Source organism: Heterocephalus glaber, unplaced genomic scaffold (assembly GCF_053883595.1).
Source record: "Heterocephalus glaber isolate CG9 unplaced genomic scaffold, H.glaber_assembly_v1.0 deba00001449, whole genome shotgun sequence".
Lineage (NCBI taxonomy): Eukaryota > Metazoa > Chordata > Mammalia > Rodentia > Bathyergidae > Heterocephalus > Heterocephalus glaber.
In genome coordinates this window covers 1,290,064-1,305,287 of record NW_028258300.1, presented here as the reverse complement: position 1 = coordinate 1,305,287, position 15,224 = coordinate 1,290,064, and the positions used below count along the sequence as shown (strand labels likewise).

At 52.8% G+C, this 15,224-nt stretch overlaps 1 protein-coding gene across 6 annotated transcripts in view; it reads right to left on the bottom strand.

Annotated features, from left to right (window-relative positions):
* The window catches only part of Acot11 (acyl-CoA thioesterase 11), a 64,681-nt gene that overhangs the window by 11,951 nt on the left and 37,506 nt on the right, over positions 1-15,224 (bottom strand). For 5 of the 6 annotated variants that reach the window (XM_013069205.3, XM_013069203.3, XM_087214716.1 and 2 more), the window contains 6 exons: positions 9,762-9,969; positions 8,805-8,874; positions 3,470-3,530; positions 2,474-2,572; positions 1,988-2,123; positions 578-734 (listed from right to left, as the gene is read on the bottom strand). In XM_013069205.3, coding sequence (XP_012924659.1) covers positions 578-734; positions 1,988-2,123; positions 2,474-2,572; positions 3,470-3,530; positions 8,805-8,874; positions 9,762-9,900 — 662 coding nt within the window. In that variant the 5' untranslated portion in view covers positions 9,901-9,969. Of the gene's footprint in view, positions 1-577; positions 735-1,987; positions 2,124-2,473; positions 2,573-3,469; positions 3,531-8,804; positions 8,875-9,761; positions 9,970-13,153; positions 13,306-15,224 lie in introns of those variants that run through there. The other variant, XM_004874629.4, reaches the window with a different exon arrangement.

Sequence of the window (15,224 nt, the reverse complement as noted above, 5' to 3'; positions counted from 1 at the left end):
CTGAACAAGGGCAGAACGCCCCAGAGCAGAAAAAAACATCGCTTTCACCGCTAGGAGGAAGGGAAGAGTCAGGGGCAGCTTGGCCCAGACAGGAGGCGGCAGACAGAGCACAGTGGGCTGCAGGATGTCACACACGGAGAAGCAAGGCAGGGCCAGAAGGGGCAGCTGGGACAGGGAATGGCCAATGGCTGATTCCAAGGAGCACATTTACTAGGAGGAGTGTGGGCAAGGCCAAATTAAGTAAGGGTTTCTGTTTGTTTGGTTTTTGGTTTTGCAATGCTAGAGATTGAACCCATGGCCTGGTGCATGCTAGGTAAGTGTTCTACCACTGAGCTACATCCCCAGCCCAAAGCTGATCAAGGGGAGGCTTGCCCAGGAGGTCAAGGGGACTGTGGTGGAATTTATGAGTAGAAGAATGAATGGCCAGCTGCCAGGAAATCATTTCTTTCAGGGAAAGCCCTGGGAAACCCTAACAGAATAGCCAAGCTTCTGAAGCCTTGAATGCCACCACCAGAAGGGGTTTCTCCTGTCCAGGGACCGCCAAGGGGAGGAGAGAGGAAGCAGGCAGAGCCCTCACCTGGCCGCAATGGTGGCCACATTCTCCATCCAGGCCATGATCTGGCCCCCAAAGGTGTTGCCCTGGTGATTGGCATGGGGTGGCAACACCAGCTCCACACTCTCCACCCGGGTCTTCTCGGCTGGCACCATCCGGCTGCAGTCCTTGCTCTCGGGGTCTGACCAGGGTAGGAGGCGGGAAGGTGAGCAGGTTCCCCGGGGCAGGTCCCCCCAGGCAGTCCTGGGGCCCCATGCCACCCTGGGTCTCTAATTACTCAACACTGAGTGAGCAGGAGGCACAGGCCAGCCCTGGGTAAGGAACAGAGGACACGGAGGAGGGACACAACCCTGTCACAAGCAGTGGACAGGACCCCCACTTTGAGTGTAGCCCCCGGTCTGAACCCCAGCTCTCCCCACCCAGGGTGTATGACCTTGGGCCAAGCATGTCACCCCTCCAGGCCGCACCTGCCTCCTACATACAGTGCAGGCGTCGATTCCATTCCAACAGCACTCACACATGCTCCAGGTGAAGGGTGGCTGGGGTTAGAGGGGTCATACGGCGGGTGGCCCCACACCTCACGGCTATGCCTCAAGACAGCTCTTCCCACCCCTGCCCAACCATCCCCTGTGCCCTGACATCCCCTGCCCTTCAAGGTGAGAACATCCTCAGCAGGACAGGCCAGACGATGAGTAGGGCCTTGGGCTTCTGGCAGCACATGCTGACACAGCCACCCAACCTAAGCTGGTGCCATGTGGAGTGGGCACAGGGACAGCTAGGCCAGGAAGCAGGCGATGGCACAGGGACAGCCCAGGACAGGAGGGATTCAGCGGGGCTGCAGTGGGATGGATGGGACCCAAGGGGGCTGAGGACTTGGAGCTCATGCAAAGGAGATCTTCATGTGCTGATTCGGAACCAACTCCAAGAGGCATTTTAGGGAGGAAATCAAGCTGCAGAACAGTATGTCCTGTTGCTCCCTCTTGGGTAAGAACAGGGGGCTAAATTAGACATTGAATGCTCAAATATTCAGGGAACACTTCTGGGAAGATATTCAAAACCAGGATCTAGGTTCTGGGACAGGAGGGAGTCTCACTTCCTATCTGTGTCTTCTTTGGGAAATGGGAAATACGCACACACACAGATGCGCAATGCTTTTCCAAACTCCTACCGAATCTCATGGCTTATCTTGGCACCACCTTCCCAAGCACCTCGGCCCTGAAACTGAAATGAACGCTGTGGCCAGTGAAGGGATTTCCTATGTCCTCACTCGTTCTTCCGGGTCCTGGCCACTGGGGGAAAACCCCAGTACCTCCTTTCCTGGAGGAGACCCCAGGTCCAAGAGGGGCCTGGGAACGCTGGGGCAGGGATTCTTCCCCTGTCTGATCGGGGGGCCTAGGCAGCTGCACCCTCCCTGTGCTCACAGCTGCCGCTCACCCTCCTTAATGGTGCAGTTGGCCAGGAGGTCTTTGATGGTGTCCGCGTAGAGCAGCCGCATGCGCCGGCGCTCAGCAGCCACGCTGTGCTCTGTCTTCTCCTCCTCTGTGCGCGGGTTGATCTGTTTCAGCTTTACCTGGTGGCCCGGGATGGTGGGGTACTCAGGACAAGTGTCCTGGAGCAGCACAAGGCCTGTCTCCCAGCCCTCCCCCACTCCTAAGGCCGGTACCCTCTGCTGGGCCCCTCCCCGCCTGCTTCCATCTGGACTGCTATGTCCTATTCATCCTCCACTCCCCCGAAGCCCTCCTTGGGCAACGGACCCAGAGAACAGAGGGTCACTGTGGAACTCGAGGCTCTTCTGAGGCTCTTCCCACCCGTGACGTGCAGGGGGAGGTGAGGAAGGAGGGCCCTGGGGCTGGGCGGCCAAGGTGTCCTCTCTGAGCCTCCCATGACAGGCAGCGCTGAGCGGTGGCAGCAGTCAGCTACCTTGGACAGTTGCTGGTGGGCCACAAAGGTGGCCAGGGCCTTGCACACAGTCCACTGCTTCTCAGAGCACAGGTCTTCAGAGGTCACCTGGATGCCCACCTGGAGAGGAAGTGGAGCCGAGAGGCATGAGGAAGAAACAGTCCACGACATCGGGGCCCCAGGTGGACGAGATGGGAAACGCCAACCAGGCCCAGGCTCTGTCTTTCTGTATCACCTGCCAGGTCTGGAAGGCCAGAGACCCGGGTTGGTTCTGGCTCTGCTCCCGGCTCCCCGGAGCACCTGGGCCAAGTCCCTTCCCTTCCCTGAGCCTCAGTTTCCTCATCTGTAAAGGATACTGAGAAGACTAAAATGACACAGCCCATCAGGGGGTTTCAGGAAGTAACATGTTGGTGAAATTTAAAGGATGGACCCCTAGGGGCTCCTGGGGGCCCCTGGGCACTTATGGGGTGTCCAGAGGCACAGTGGGCCTTTGTGAGCTCTCAGGAACTGAAGGCTGGAGGAAGCCACTTAGGCCTCAGTCCGTGGGCGAAGTGGAAACTCCGCCAGAGCTCAGAGCCCTCACCTCCCCAGAAAGTCCGCCCACCAAGCCTTCCACTTCCCTGCAACAGAAGAGTATGTTCCCATTTTACAGATGAGGAGACAGAGGCCGTGTGAGGTGAGTCACCAGCCAAAGCCCAGCACTCTCCCTGCCTCCCCACCAGACCCAGCAGCCGTCTTCCCTCCATTACCCTGACACCTGCTGCTAGAGACAGGACCTGGGCCGGACCCCCAAGTCCCTGCCCACACCAGAGGCAAGTCCCTGCCCCTTCCTGGGCCTCCATTTCCCCTCTGTGCTGTGGGATGGTGGTTAGGAAGATCTTTGGCTCCTCCTGGCCCCGCCAGCCTTTCAGGACTCTGCTACCCCAAGCAGTGCCCTGGACATGAATGCGCCAGGCCTGGGGCTGTAGGAAGGAGGAAGACGACAGCCCAGCCCCACCCCGTGGGGCCCCCACACACCTCCATGCTGGAGTTGAAGGCCCGGTTCACCTTGGCCTTGATATTCACCACTTGTCCGACACTGGGGAGAGGAAAGCAGGAGGTGAGCCTTCCCGAGGGCACAGGGGAGGGACAAGAGCCTCTGCTAGGGCTCTGGAAGGGACCTCAGGGCTCGCAGAGCATGGTCACACCTGCAGTGTCACCGAGTCCTCCGAGCAAGCCAGCAAGACAGGGTCTGCACCCCGTTTCTCAGGGGGGGAAGCTGAGGGTGAGCGCAGTGGCCCGATTTTACTCACACCCCCTTCTCTCCCTCCTTCCCTGCTCCGCTGGTCCAGTGAAGGCTGAGCTTCTTGCCCCTCCCCCTTGCCTCCTCAGGCTGCACCCCTGCCTTCGGTACCACTCAGGAGACACCCCCGGCCTCGTGCCTCTGGCCCTCACTGTCCTAAGCTGCACAGGGAAGAGCAGGAGTGTTCTGCTGTTTTCATGGTGCTGGGGATGAGCCCAGGGCCCCAGGCACGCTAGCCAAGCACTCTACCCCCGAGCTGCACCCCTGACCAAGCGACCCTGTGCTTCGCCCACTGTGACTCCCATGGCCTAGCACATCACCCAGGGTGGGTCCTCCATACCCCGGGCCGGCTGAGTTCAGGACTCCTGCCCTGTCCACTGAATGCAAAGGATGGAGAGAAGGTGGACAGCGAATGGAGGCACTGAGAGAGCACCTGCTGCGTGTCTAGCACGGCACGCAACCTCAATCGAGCCTCCCCCCACAAGCTGGGCAGATAGGTTTAGGAGGACTGGGCATCAGAGGTTAAGGCATCTGTCCAAGGCCCCCAGCTCAAAAGCAGCAGAGCTGGATCCTAGACTCACTGTGTGGTCTACCAGCCCCACACTCTCTGACTCAACCTGTCGCCCTGGGATGACCCCCACATCCGCATTTGTCCCCATGAGGCCACCTAGCCTACCTAGAGGCAGCACAGAGTATCCAAGGCTGTGGGGGGCAGGGCCAGGAGGCTGAGCGACACTGAGAAGTCCTCTCACCTCCGCACCTCGGCTCACGCTCACAAGCATGGAGGACATGGTGGTGACTCTTATTCTTCAAATAACACTACTGCCTCCTGCCCAAGACTGGGAAGGTTCCTTCCAAGGGGCCTCATGGTCACACACGGGCTTCGGTTCCGTCAGGCTCTACCCTGACTGCGTCTCACCGTGCCATGTGACCCTGGGGCAATCCCTTCACCTCTCTGCATGTTTTTTCATGTGTAAAGTGTAGAGAATGCACGACTATTGCCCGTGCTGCTAAGTGTCCGTTGTGAGGCAGCGTGACCCAGCCATGTACCAGGCCCAGCCAACCACAGGAGCTCAGTGAGTTAGACTTGCTCATGTTGGCCAACGCTGGCTGATCGCTATGAATGTTTTCAGCAGGAGTCATGATTATGATGCAAAGAAAGGGTGTGCTTTAGGAGATACATGCTGAGGAATAAAGTATCAGAGAGAGAGAATGTCTTTATCTATATAGAGATAAAGCAAATTTAGCAAAATGTTAATTATTGGCTTTTAGTAATGATCACCATTTCACTGGACTTTCTTGGGAGTTGTTTTTTTTTTTTTTTTGGTACCAGGGATCGAACTTGGGACCTTATGCTTTCGAGGCAGGTGGCATAACTACTGAGCTAAATCCTTGGCCCTGGAAGTTGTTATGATTAAAAATTAAAAAGAAGAAATTCTATGGTGTGCCTCAAAGTACAGCAGTCTCCCCACCTTATCTCTGGTTTCAGTTAGCTGCAATCAACTGTGGCCTGAAAATATTAAATGGAAAATTTCAGAAATAAGCAATTTGTAAGGTTTTTGTTTGTTTTTTGGTACCGGGGATCGAACTCGGGACCTTGCACTTGCGAGGTAGGTGCCGGAACCACTGAGCTAAATCCCTGGCCCCAAATTTGTAAGTTTTAATAACATTTATTAAAGTATATTGTTATAATTATTCTATTTTGCTATTAACTATTGTAGTTAATATCTTCCTATGCCTAATTTAAACTTTATCATAGTTTTGCATGTATAGGAAAAAACATCATCTAGGGCCAGGGATTTAGCTTAGTGGTTTTGCCGCCTACTGCTCAAGCGCAAGGACCTGAGTTCGATCCCTGGTACCAACAAAACAAACAAAAAAACCCCATCATCTGCATGGGGTTTGATACTATCCACAGACTCAGGTACCCACTGAGTGTCTTAGAACACAATCCTATAAGGGGCTGGGGATTTAGCTCAGTGGTTCCGCCACCTGCCTTGCAAGCAAAAGGTCCTGAGTTCAATCCTCGGTACTGCAAAAAAAAAAGAACACAATCCTGCAGATAAAGGGGGACTACCATAAAAATTAAAGTTCATTTTCTATAGCACTAAAAGAGATCTGGGTGGTAGCTCAGTGGCAGAGCACTTGCCTAGCATGTACAAGGCCCTAGGTTCAATCCCCAGCACCACTAAAAGAGAGATATGGTCCGAAAAGAGAAATGCATGACTCTTCCACACATTGCTCCCTCTCCCCTCCTCCTCTCCAGTGCCCCCAAAGCCAAGCAGACAACCATTCAGACTGTGGAGCTTCTTTCTTTTTCTGACTGCCCTCCATTCCTAGGGCTCAGACCACACTGATCACCACCCTGCCTCCTCAGGGACCCCCATGAGCCTCCAGCTCCCCAACGCTTCCAAGTGTTCCTCCCAATGTAGAGAGATGACTCCATAAAGTAACCTGACCCCATAAAGTAACTAAGCCCCTCCTGGTGACCAATTCACACCCAAGGGACAGAGGAACATGTTCAACTACGCCACGGTGATGCTTAAGGCAAAACCCAGAAGACAGAGCCGTCTGGGGGAAGAGGAAAATGACCATGTCTCCTCAACAACTAAGTGGAGAGAAGGGGTGGGTAGCAAAGGGGAAGTACCTGTAGATTTTTTTTTTAATCTGGACATACCAACCAGTAGACTTGCAAGTTTATTTGCATTCTGATTGGAATAACAATAACTATAAAGCAAAACAAAATAAAACCACCTCATAAGACAGTGTGAGCATCTGAAAACTGACCAGATATTGATGTCAGTGAGAAATGTTGTTAATTTTTTTAGGCATGGTGATGCTGTGGAAGTTAATGGTTTTAAATAGTTAGTAGTCCTTAAGATACATTCAGAAATTTGGTGATTTTTTTTTGTTGCTGTTGTTGTTCTTGTTGTTTTTTGGTTTTGCTTTTTTGTAGTACTGGGGGTTGACCCCAGGGTCTTCCCACTGAGCTACATCCTCAGCCTTTTCTCATTTTTTATTTTGAAATAGGGTATCACTGAGTTTCCCAGGCTGGACTCGAACTCGTGAATTTCCTGCTTCAAATTCCCAGAATGCTGAGATTAAGCCACCATATCCCAGCTGGGAAATATTTTTAAACAACAAGAGCAGAAATGAACAAAATCCCCCAGCTAACCACAGGTGTGCCAGGCCCCTCCGGACCTTCCCTTCTCCCAGGATCTTCCCCACCCCTCCTCTGCCTCACCTTCATCCCTGGGAGCTCCCAGAGGTTCATGCATTACCCACGTGCCCCCAGCCCTTTCAATCCCTGCTCCTCCAAGGAAGGGACCCAGACAAGGCCCCACAGGCCTCCAAAGTGTCACTGTGCACAGAGCTGACGGTACTGGACCAAGCTCAAACTTCCTCCAAGAAGATCCCATTGACCACCCCCACATATTTGGGAAATGTAGGCCACTTGCTAAGAGCAAAAGCTCAGGGGCCAAACTAGCTCCTAGTAGGGTATCCTCAGTTCTCCACTAGCTGACCTTAAGCAAGCTACCTCACTTCTTGCAACTCAGTTTCCTCCTCTGTAAAACAAGGATTCTAGCTCTGACTTTACAGTGATGTTCAGAGGATTAAATAAGTTCATGTATAAAAAAGCCTTCCAAACAAGCTATCAACACTGGTTCATTAATTGTCACAAAGATACCTTCTAGATGCAAGGTGTTAATAATAAAGGGAAGTGAGTGTGGGGTGTATGGGAATTCTACTGTCTTTAGAGATACAACCTTTTTTGTCAATCTGAAACTATTTTAAAATAAAAAAGTACTTAGAACAGGATGAGAAAGCACTCATATGTCAGAGCTCATTGTTGGGGTAGAACTGCCTGCTTTTTTGTGGTTGCTGTTGTACAGGGCTGGGAGTCAAGCCCAGGGCCTCGCACTTGCTGAGCACATGCTCAGCTCCAGCCCCAGCCCCAGCTTCCCACTCCGAGTGGAAATGATGCTTCTCCAGCTGCCTCCCCTGTGCCCCGGGAGCTCCTAGAACAGAGACTGCTCCCCAAGCGGAAAGATTCCCACCTAACAGTAAGTACGTAGTGAAGGATGACCAGGTAAGGACAGGTTGCGACCACACACGCTCCTTAACCAGGACACAGAGCACCCGGCAGTCCGGAATAAGCCTCGGCACTTGATAGCCTAGGTACTGAAAGTGAGTTAGGGACAGGCCCAGAGGTAGAGCTCTGAGCACACTCGCTGCAGCCTGTGCTGTCCTGGGCGCCTCACGCCCCAGAAGTAGGACCAGTACTGAGGGCAAAGCCATGGGAGCCAGGCTCCGTGCAATGTGATGAAGACCTTCCCTCCCTCTTTCTTCTTTCTTTCTTTCTTTCTTTCTTTCTTTCTTTCTTTCTTTCTTTCTCTCTCTCTTTCTTTCTTTCCATTTTTTCAGTACCCAGGGCTTCACACATGTTAGAAAAGTGCCCTACCACTAAACTACAGAGATTTATTAATTTATTTTTGCTAAATCCCACGTTACCCAGGTTGGGCTCATACTTGCAATCCTCCCACTCCTAGCTTAGCCTCTTAGAATGCTGGGATTATAGATATGCACCACTTTCCAGCCAGTATAGCCATACAAAATAATAACTTCAACAGGTCTAAAGGCCTGCTTTGCTATGAGCTCCTTCACTACCTGCAGGTAGGTGGACAGAGGCTGACTGGTCCAAGCCTCCAGCTCTGGCCTCACCATGGCACCTGCCTGGAGGTCTCCCTGAAGTCCTGTGACCCAGAGAGAATGTCTGAAAACAAAGGCCCAGAGACAGAGACTGACTTTCCCAAAGCCACACAGCACTCCAGCAAGTCCAACTCCAAACCTGAAGCAACTTTTCTGGCCCCATCCTGGCTAAGGGAGCCCCCTACCCCATGGCACCAGGAAGGGGTCAGCTCCAGAGCACTGTTGTTCAGAGACCTGCAGACCTCTGCCCCCAGAGGCTGCCCTCATTCTGTTCTCAGAGGCCAGGCTCCAGGCAGTGCACAGTCTGATCAGGCTTATGAGGAGAGAGCAGAAGGAGCCAGAGCAGGAGGGGTCACTCACCTAATGGTGTGCTCAAAATAGATGTCGTCCATGGAGGCTGTGACACAGGGGCAGCCCGCGTGCCTCTCCGCTGGCAACGGGAGAAGAAAGCCAGATGTTAGCAGCCTCCCACATCACACAGGCCTCTGGTCAAATGCCACCTCCTCAAGGACTTGTCTGGCTGCCAAGCCCAGGGCACCCCCACCTGCCTTCTTTCTGGTCCTTCACTGCCACCCTGGTCTGTGTTTTATACCTCAGTTCCACCTGTCTATTGTCCTTCCTTTCAGCTAGGGTGTGAGTTACACGAGGGCTGGGGGATTTGCCCGCCTTGTTCATGGCTGTACTGTCACCGCCTGCCACACAGCAGACCCTCATCAGTAGCTGTGGACTGAATGAGCGACCATACCGTGCTGTCCTAGTCCCGTCTTCTCAGACACCAGAGTCTTTACCCAGCTTCCTTGCCTGAGTCCCTCTCACCTTCAGGACCCTGCTCAGGTCCCTGAGCCCCTCTGCAGACCCTTCCCTATCCCCAAGGCTGGTTTAAGGACTTTCAATGGTCCAGGGGGACAGTAGGGTCACTTTTGTGTCCTGCATCCCCACCCCAGCAGCCTTCAAGCTCCCTGAGAACACTGGTAAGAATACTGTTCCAACCAAAGGAACAAAATGAGCTCAGCTCAGATGGGAGAATGGAGAACATCAGGCGGCCCAACCCTGGTCTCAGCTTGGCACCTTCGAGCCAGTCCTGAAGCCACCAGGTCTAAGGCTGCAGGGAAGCTGGGACTCAGGGCGTGGCCCAGGCACCAGGGGCTGTGGGGCCTGGGGACAGGGCCAGGCTGCCCCGACCACTAAAAAACTTTGAGGACACTTCAGGCAGGTGGACCAGGATGAGCAAAGGCCAGGAAGAGGAACAAGTGTGGCACCCAGGGGTACAGTGACATCTCTGAAAATGGAGCCCTCTGCCCTGGACCAGGGCCTTACCAGACAGGTAGGCCGTGGTGTCAATCCACTTGAGCAGCTGCCCGATGCTCAGCTCACCGCGCAGGTTGGTATGGCAGGGCAGCACCAGCTGGCTCATCTGCACCTCCGTGGGGTTCCGGTCACCCTCGCTGTTCGCCATGGTATCCTCGTCCCCGGCACGGGAGACCGACTTCCGGGATGTGCGGTTTGAGAACACGGAGGCAAAGCTCTAGGGAGCAGATGGGGACACAGAGGTGAGCTCTGCCCAACTAGAGACCCAGGGCCTGAAGGAGAGGAGCAGCAGCCCAGAGCCACCACCCTCCAGCCCATGTCAGAGCCTGAGGCTCTCTGGACGTCACCTAGGCCTTGTTTTCCATTTTTTTTTTTTGGTACCGGGGATTGAACTCGGGTCCTTGCACTTTCAAGACAGGCGGTATAACCACTGAGCTAAATCCCCGGCCCACCTAGGCCTTGTTTTCTTCTGGCCCACAACTGTAACAACTCCAAGGTGGTGAAGGGAAAGGAGGGAAGAAGACAGAGAATCTACTTCCTCGCTTCGGTTCGGGGCTCCCTCGTTAGTTTTGCTTCAGATGGACCTCCATTCCTGAAGATACCCGTCTCTACAAAATGTGGGAGTGACACACAGTGTAATCGGATGTCACCTAGGCCTTAAAAAGGAAGGAAATTCTAACCATGCCCCAGAATGGATGAACCTTGAGGACAGAATGCTAAGTGAATAAGACATGCCAGTTGCAAAAGGACAAACGTGTGATTCCATTCTTGGGAGGTATTTAGAGAAGTCAGATGCATCCAGTCAGAAAGTAGAATGCGTGGTAATAGCCAAGGGTAAGGGGAGGAGGGAATGGAGAGCTACTGCTTAATGGGTTCAGAGCTTCAGTTCGGGAAGATGAGAAAGTTCTGGAGATGGTTAGCGGTGATGGTTCCCACATTCAACATGAATATACTGAATGCCACTGAACTGTACACTTCAATATATTTTAAATTGAGCCAGATATGGTGGTGAGCACCTGTAATCCCAGCACTCTGGAAGACTGAGGCAGGAGGATCACAAGTTTGAGTCTAGCCTGGGCAATTTAATGACTTAGCAAGACTGTCTCCAAATAAAAAATAAAAAAGGGCTGGGGATGCAGCTCAATGTGAAGGCCCTGGGTACAATCCCCAGTACCGCAAAAATAAAACTAATGTTTAAAATGGGCCACCGTGTTCTCTTGCATAGTGCCCACCCTCACGCTGTAGAGTGTACTTCTTTTCCTACTTTTACTTGGCCCAAACTTGCTCTGCAGAGCCTGTTTCCTTTCCTACTTTTTTTTTTGGTACCAGGGATTGAACTTGGGTCCTTGCGCTTGCGCAGCAGGTGGAGAAACCACTGAGCTAAATCCCCACCTCCCCTTTCCTACTCTTAATAAATGTAAAACTTTGTGACCGTTTGTGCTTGTCGTAACCAATGCTTTGTTCAAGACAGAAAGAACCTAGAAACCACCTCTAGGAGACCTCAGCATCCCAAACCCAGTAGCATATTTGGCCTAGCCAGCCAGGAGGCGCTGAGGGACTCAGGAAGGTCTCTCGTGGAACGGAAACAGCTCCCTAGGGTCCCACCATGAGGATGGGGGTGGGGCTTGCGTGGCCCATTTTTCCCGGCTGAAACTCAGGTAATTTAGAGGCATATGCATGGCTTGAGCAGAACAAAGGAACAGCCAGTAAAAGCTCAATTCAAGGGGCCATTTTCTTTTTCTTCAAACCAGCCAATGAGCCACAGTACACCGAGCTAAAAGAGAACACATAAGGGCCGAGGATTTAGCTTAGTGCTGCAGCCGCCTGCCTCACAAGCACAAGGTCCTGAGTTCGATTCCTGATACCAAAAAAAAGAAGATTCTATTTTTTTCCTTATAAGCTGATTATCTCAACTTATTTGGTATTTGTTACAGTCATGAAAGCTGACTAATGCCCCTGTATATAATACAATTAATTTCTAAAGATTCTTCTGACATTACTTGAGCATTTAATAAACATGAAAAGTTATTCACAATGATTAGAGCCCCAGAGAAGAGGAAATGAGGAGAACTCATACAATGAAGAAAGGGCCTTAAGTGAAGCCTGGATGTTTTTACGATCAGGGTAATTTAATTTGTAAAAGAACAAAGGTTCTGTGGGTATCTGATTACCAATTAATCTCTTCCTGCTTAAATCAAGAAAAAACAAACCTTTGGAAAAAATTCTTACCTATATTCAAGCAGACATTTTAGATTGCCAATTTGGTTTTTCATTTTCATGAAATTTCATTGTTTAGCTTGAAATTGAAAAGACTATTTTCAATGTAAAATATCGAATAATAATAAAAAAAGAAATAGGGAAGGGTGGAGGGGGTAAAGGGTGCACAGGTAATGGGAAAAAATAAGAACTAAGATACATCATGTACAGGTACAAGCACACAATGATAAATGTAAACATATTGTATACCTAAAATGTACCAATAAAAGAATTTAAGGAAAAAAAATTAAAATGAAAAAAAAAAAGAAAGAGAGAGAGCACATAACCCCCAGGAGCTAGGGCCTACAGCCCCTTCCAGCAGAAAGTAGCTATATGAAGACAAAGACCTCCACTCAGCACCCCACAAAGAATTCTGGGGATTTGGTCTCTCAGGGGGAAATGAAGCAGGAGACCAGGGTGTGGCAAAGCTGGCTGAGGAAGCAGGCAGGACTTGTTAATTACAGAACCCTGGGACACACTGCAGAACAGTTCCCAAAGCCGTGCACACACGTGGACTTCTCACAAGAACTCGAGCAGGTTTTCCTGGACAACCCAGACCTAACATCAGCCTGAGGCATAGACCATCCGCATTGAGTTTTCGCCACTGTGTCCTCTGGCATGGTGGTCCACCCTCACACTGTAGGGTGTACTTCTGGGTTGTTGTTTTTTAATAAATTTTATTTTATTTTATCCCATTCCCTCCCCTCAATCCCCCTTGTACTTCTTTTCCTACTTTTACTTGGCCCAAACTCCCTCTGCAGAGCCTCTTTTCCTACGTCTAATAAATGTAAAACTTGTTACTATAGGGGCTGGGGATTTAGCTCAGTGGTTTCGCCGCCTGCTGCTCAAGCGCAAGGACCCAAGTTCGATCCCTGGTACCAAAAAAAAAGCAAGACCTACCCAGAGAAAGAGAGAAAGGAAGGGAGGGAGGGAAGGAAGGAGGGGAAAGAGAGAAAGGGAGGGGGGAAGGAGAGGAGGGAAGGGAAGAAAGGAAGGAGGAAGGCAAAGCCCCTCCATGCAGGGAGCCCAAGGGCCAGTGAGCCTGCAGCAGCGACAGTGCTGGCACAGTCCCGCATAGGCCTCCCTGCCTCCGGGTGCTGCAGAGGGCAGAGGCAGGAGCACCTCTGGTGCACTAGCATCCTCACCACATGGGTCTTTGTCCAGGAGGGCTCTGGGCAGCCACTGCCCGGCGGTCCCATCCGGGGCAGGTCTGCAGCAGCTGCCAGCTGGGAAAGATCTCAAACACCTGCGTGAGAGGTGCGCTTCTCCAGGCAGAGCAGGGGCCCCTGACTGCTCCTCTCTCTGGGCTGCCCTTTGACTCTAACTGTGGACTCAAGACAGACACGTGGGTTCTAATTCTCACAGCCAGGGCCAGCCGTGTGGTGGCAATGAGTCACAGGCAATGTCTACACTTAAGTGTCATAAATTCCTCTAAGCACTTGACATGTTCTCAGTCCATTTTATTCATACAACAAACCCTTGAGACAGGTACATAATTCTCAACTTACAGATGAGAAAATTGAGGCCCTGGTAAGTGGCAAAACCAGACTGCGGTACAGAGGCCTGGCTGAGAGTCCGAGCTCCTGCCCACCACACTGGCCACCTGCAGGGCCTCCTGGGATAGAGAGGAGGAGGAGGCAGGACCCTGCACCTCCAATACCACAGCAAATGGCAAGCTGGCCAGGCAGCGAGTCCACCCGGCTGCAGGGTGGGAGTGGTGCTGGTCCCCTGTCGGGGTCTGCATCCTCTGGACCATTGCCCCAAAAAGATCCCACAGCCAGTTCAATAAAAACTTAAAAACTCAAAAGACACTGCAGTGACTTGGTCAACGTCCTGGACCCCTACTAGGATTTGCACTAAGATTTGCACCAGGCCTGTCTGACCCAGAACTGCTTGAGATTCCCAGAGGTACTGCAGCCCATTCCTGAGAGCCGCTGGGTACCAGGAACAGCACTGGACACCAAGGGGAGAGACAGCAATGGCCCCAGAGCTCTCAGCGTGGATGGAGACCAGCAGGGTGCCAGGCTGCCCAGCTTTCAGGCTCTGGTAGGCAGCTTGAAGGCCACTTCAGTCCAGGCAGCAGGACCCGTCGCCATAGCAACTACTGCAGAGTATTTCCAGCCTGGCTGTGCACTGGGGCCCACTTGGATGTGGATGCGGGTGGTTGGCTTTCTGGGTGTGGGAGCCAGAGAGGGAGGAGACAGGCAGGCCACATTTACCCACACTCTTCCCAAACCCTCAAAGCCAGGAGTTCTGGGAAAAATAGTCCAGGAAGAAGCCCTGGGGAGAGCTAAGGAGACATGGGAGGCAAGATGCAGAGGATGAGTAGGCAGAACAAAGGGGCAGGCATCCAGAGTTCTGGGTGGGCTGGACATGCACCCTGGGAGACCACTTGGCCATACCCACATCCCAGGTCCTCACAAGGAAGGTGGAAGGCCAGGACTGTTAACCCATCTTACAGATGAGGAAACTGAGGATGGACAGGGCCTAGGCCAGCAGGCAGCACGCCTGAGCTCCAGTCCTCTTCCTGCTTCTCCTCCGTCACCCTCACTCCTGAAAGCCACCTGCTTCCTGTACTGGGAAGCAGAGTCCCAGCTTCCCAATGGACTCCATGTGCCTGCAGGCAGTATTCCTGTCTCCTTCCTTTCTTCCTTCACTAAGCACCTCCGCTGCCCTGGGCTCTGGGCCAGCTGCCAAGAATACAAAGACAAAGTAGGCCTAGAAGGACCCGGCACACAGTAGGGCCCCATCCAGAGTTTGCAGTGGGACAAATAGAGGCTGGCCTGAGTGCAGAGCCCAGCCTGTCCTGAAGACTGCCTGATCCTGAGAAGGCCTCCCTTTCTGAGACACAGCTGGCCCTAAGGTACCGCAGGCCTGCCTGGGCCCAGGATTCCAGGCCTAACCCTGCAGAGCCCTGTCACCTGTCAGCACTGTCACTGGCCCCTCCAAGGAGAGCTTCAGAACCCTGGGCTGGAGCACAGGCAGGGGGCAGGGGTGCAGAGCAGCCCAGCTGCCTGGACACAGTCTCTCAGACTCCTCCTCCTTCCTCGGGCTCCCGAGCACTGTGCCCAAGGCCGGCTGGCAGCCAGCAGGAGGCTAGGACTGCCCAATGAGACCCCAGAGTGAGGCCACTCCTCCCCAGAAAGCAGAGGGCCAAGGCAGCTGAGCCAGCCCAGTGCTCTGGAGGGCAGAGAGGTGCCCTCTCTGGGGGCAGCC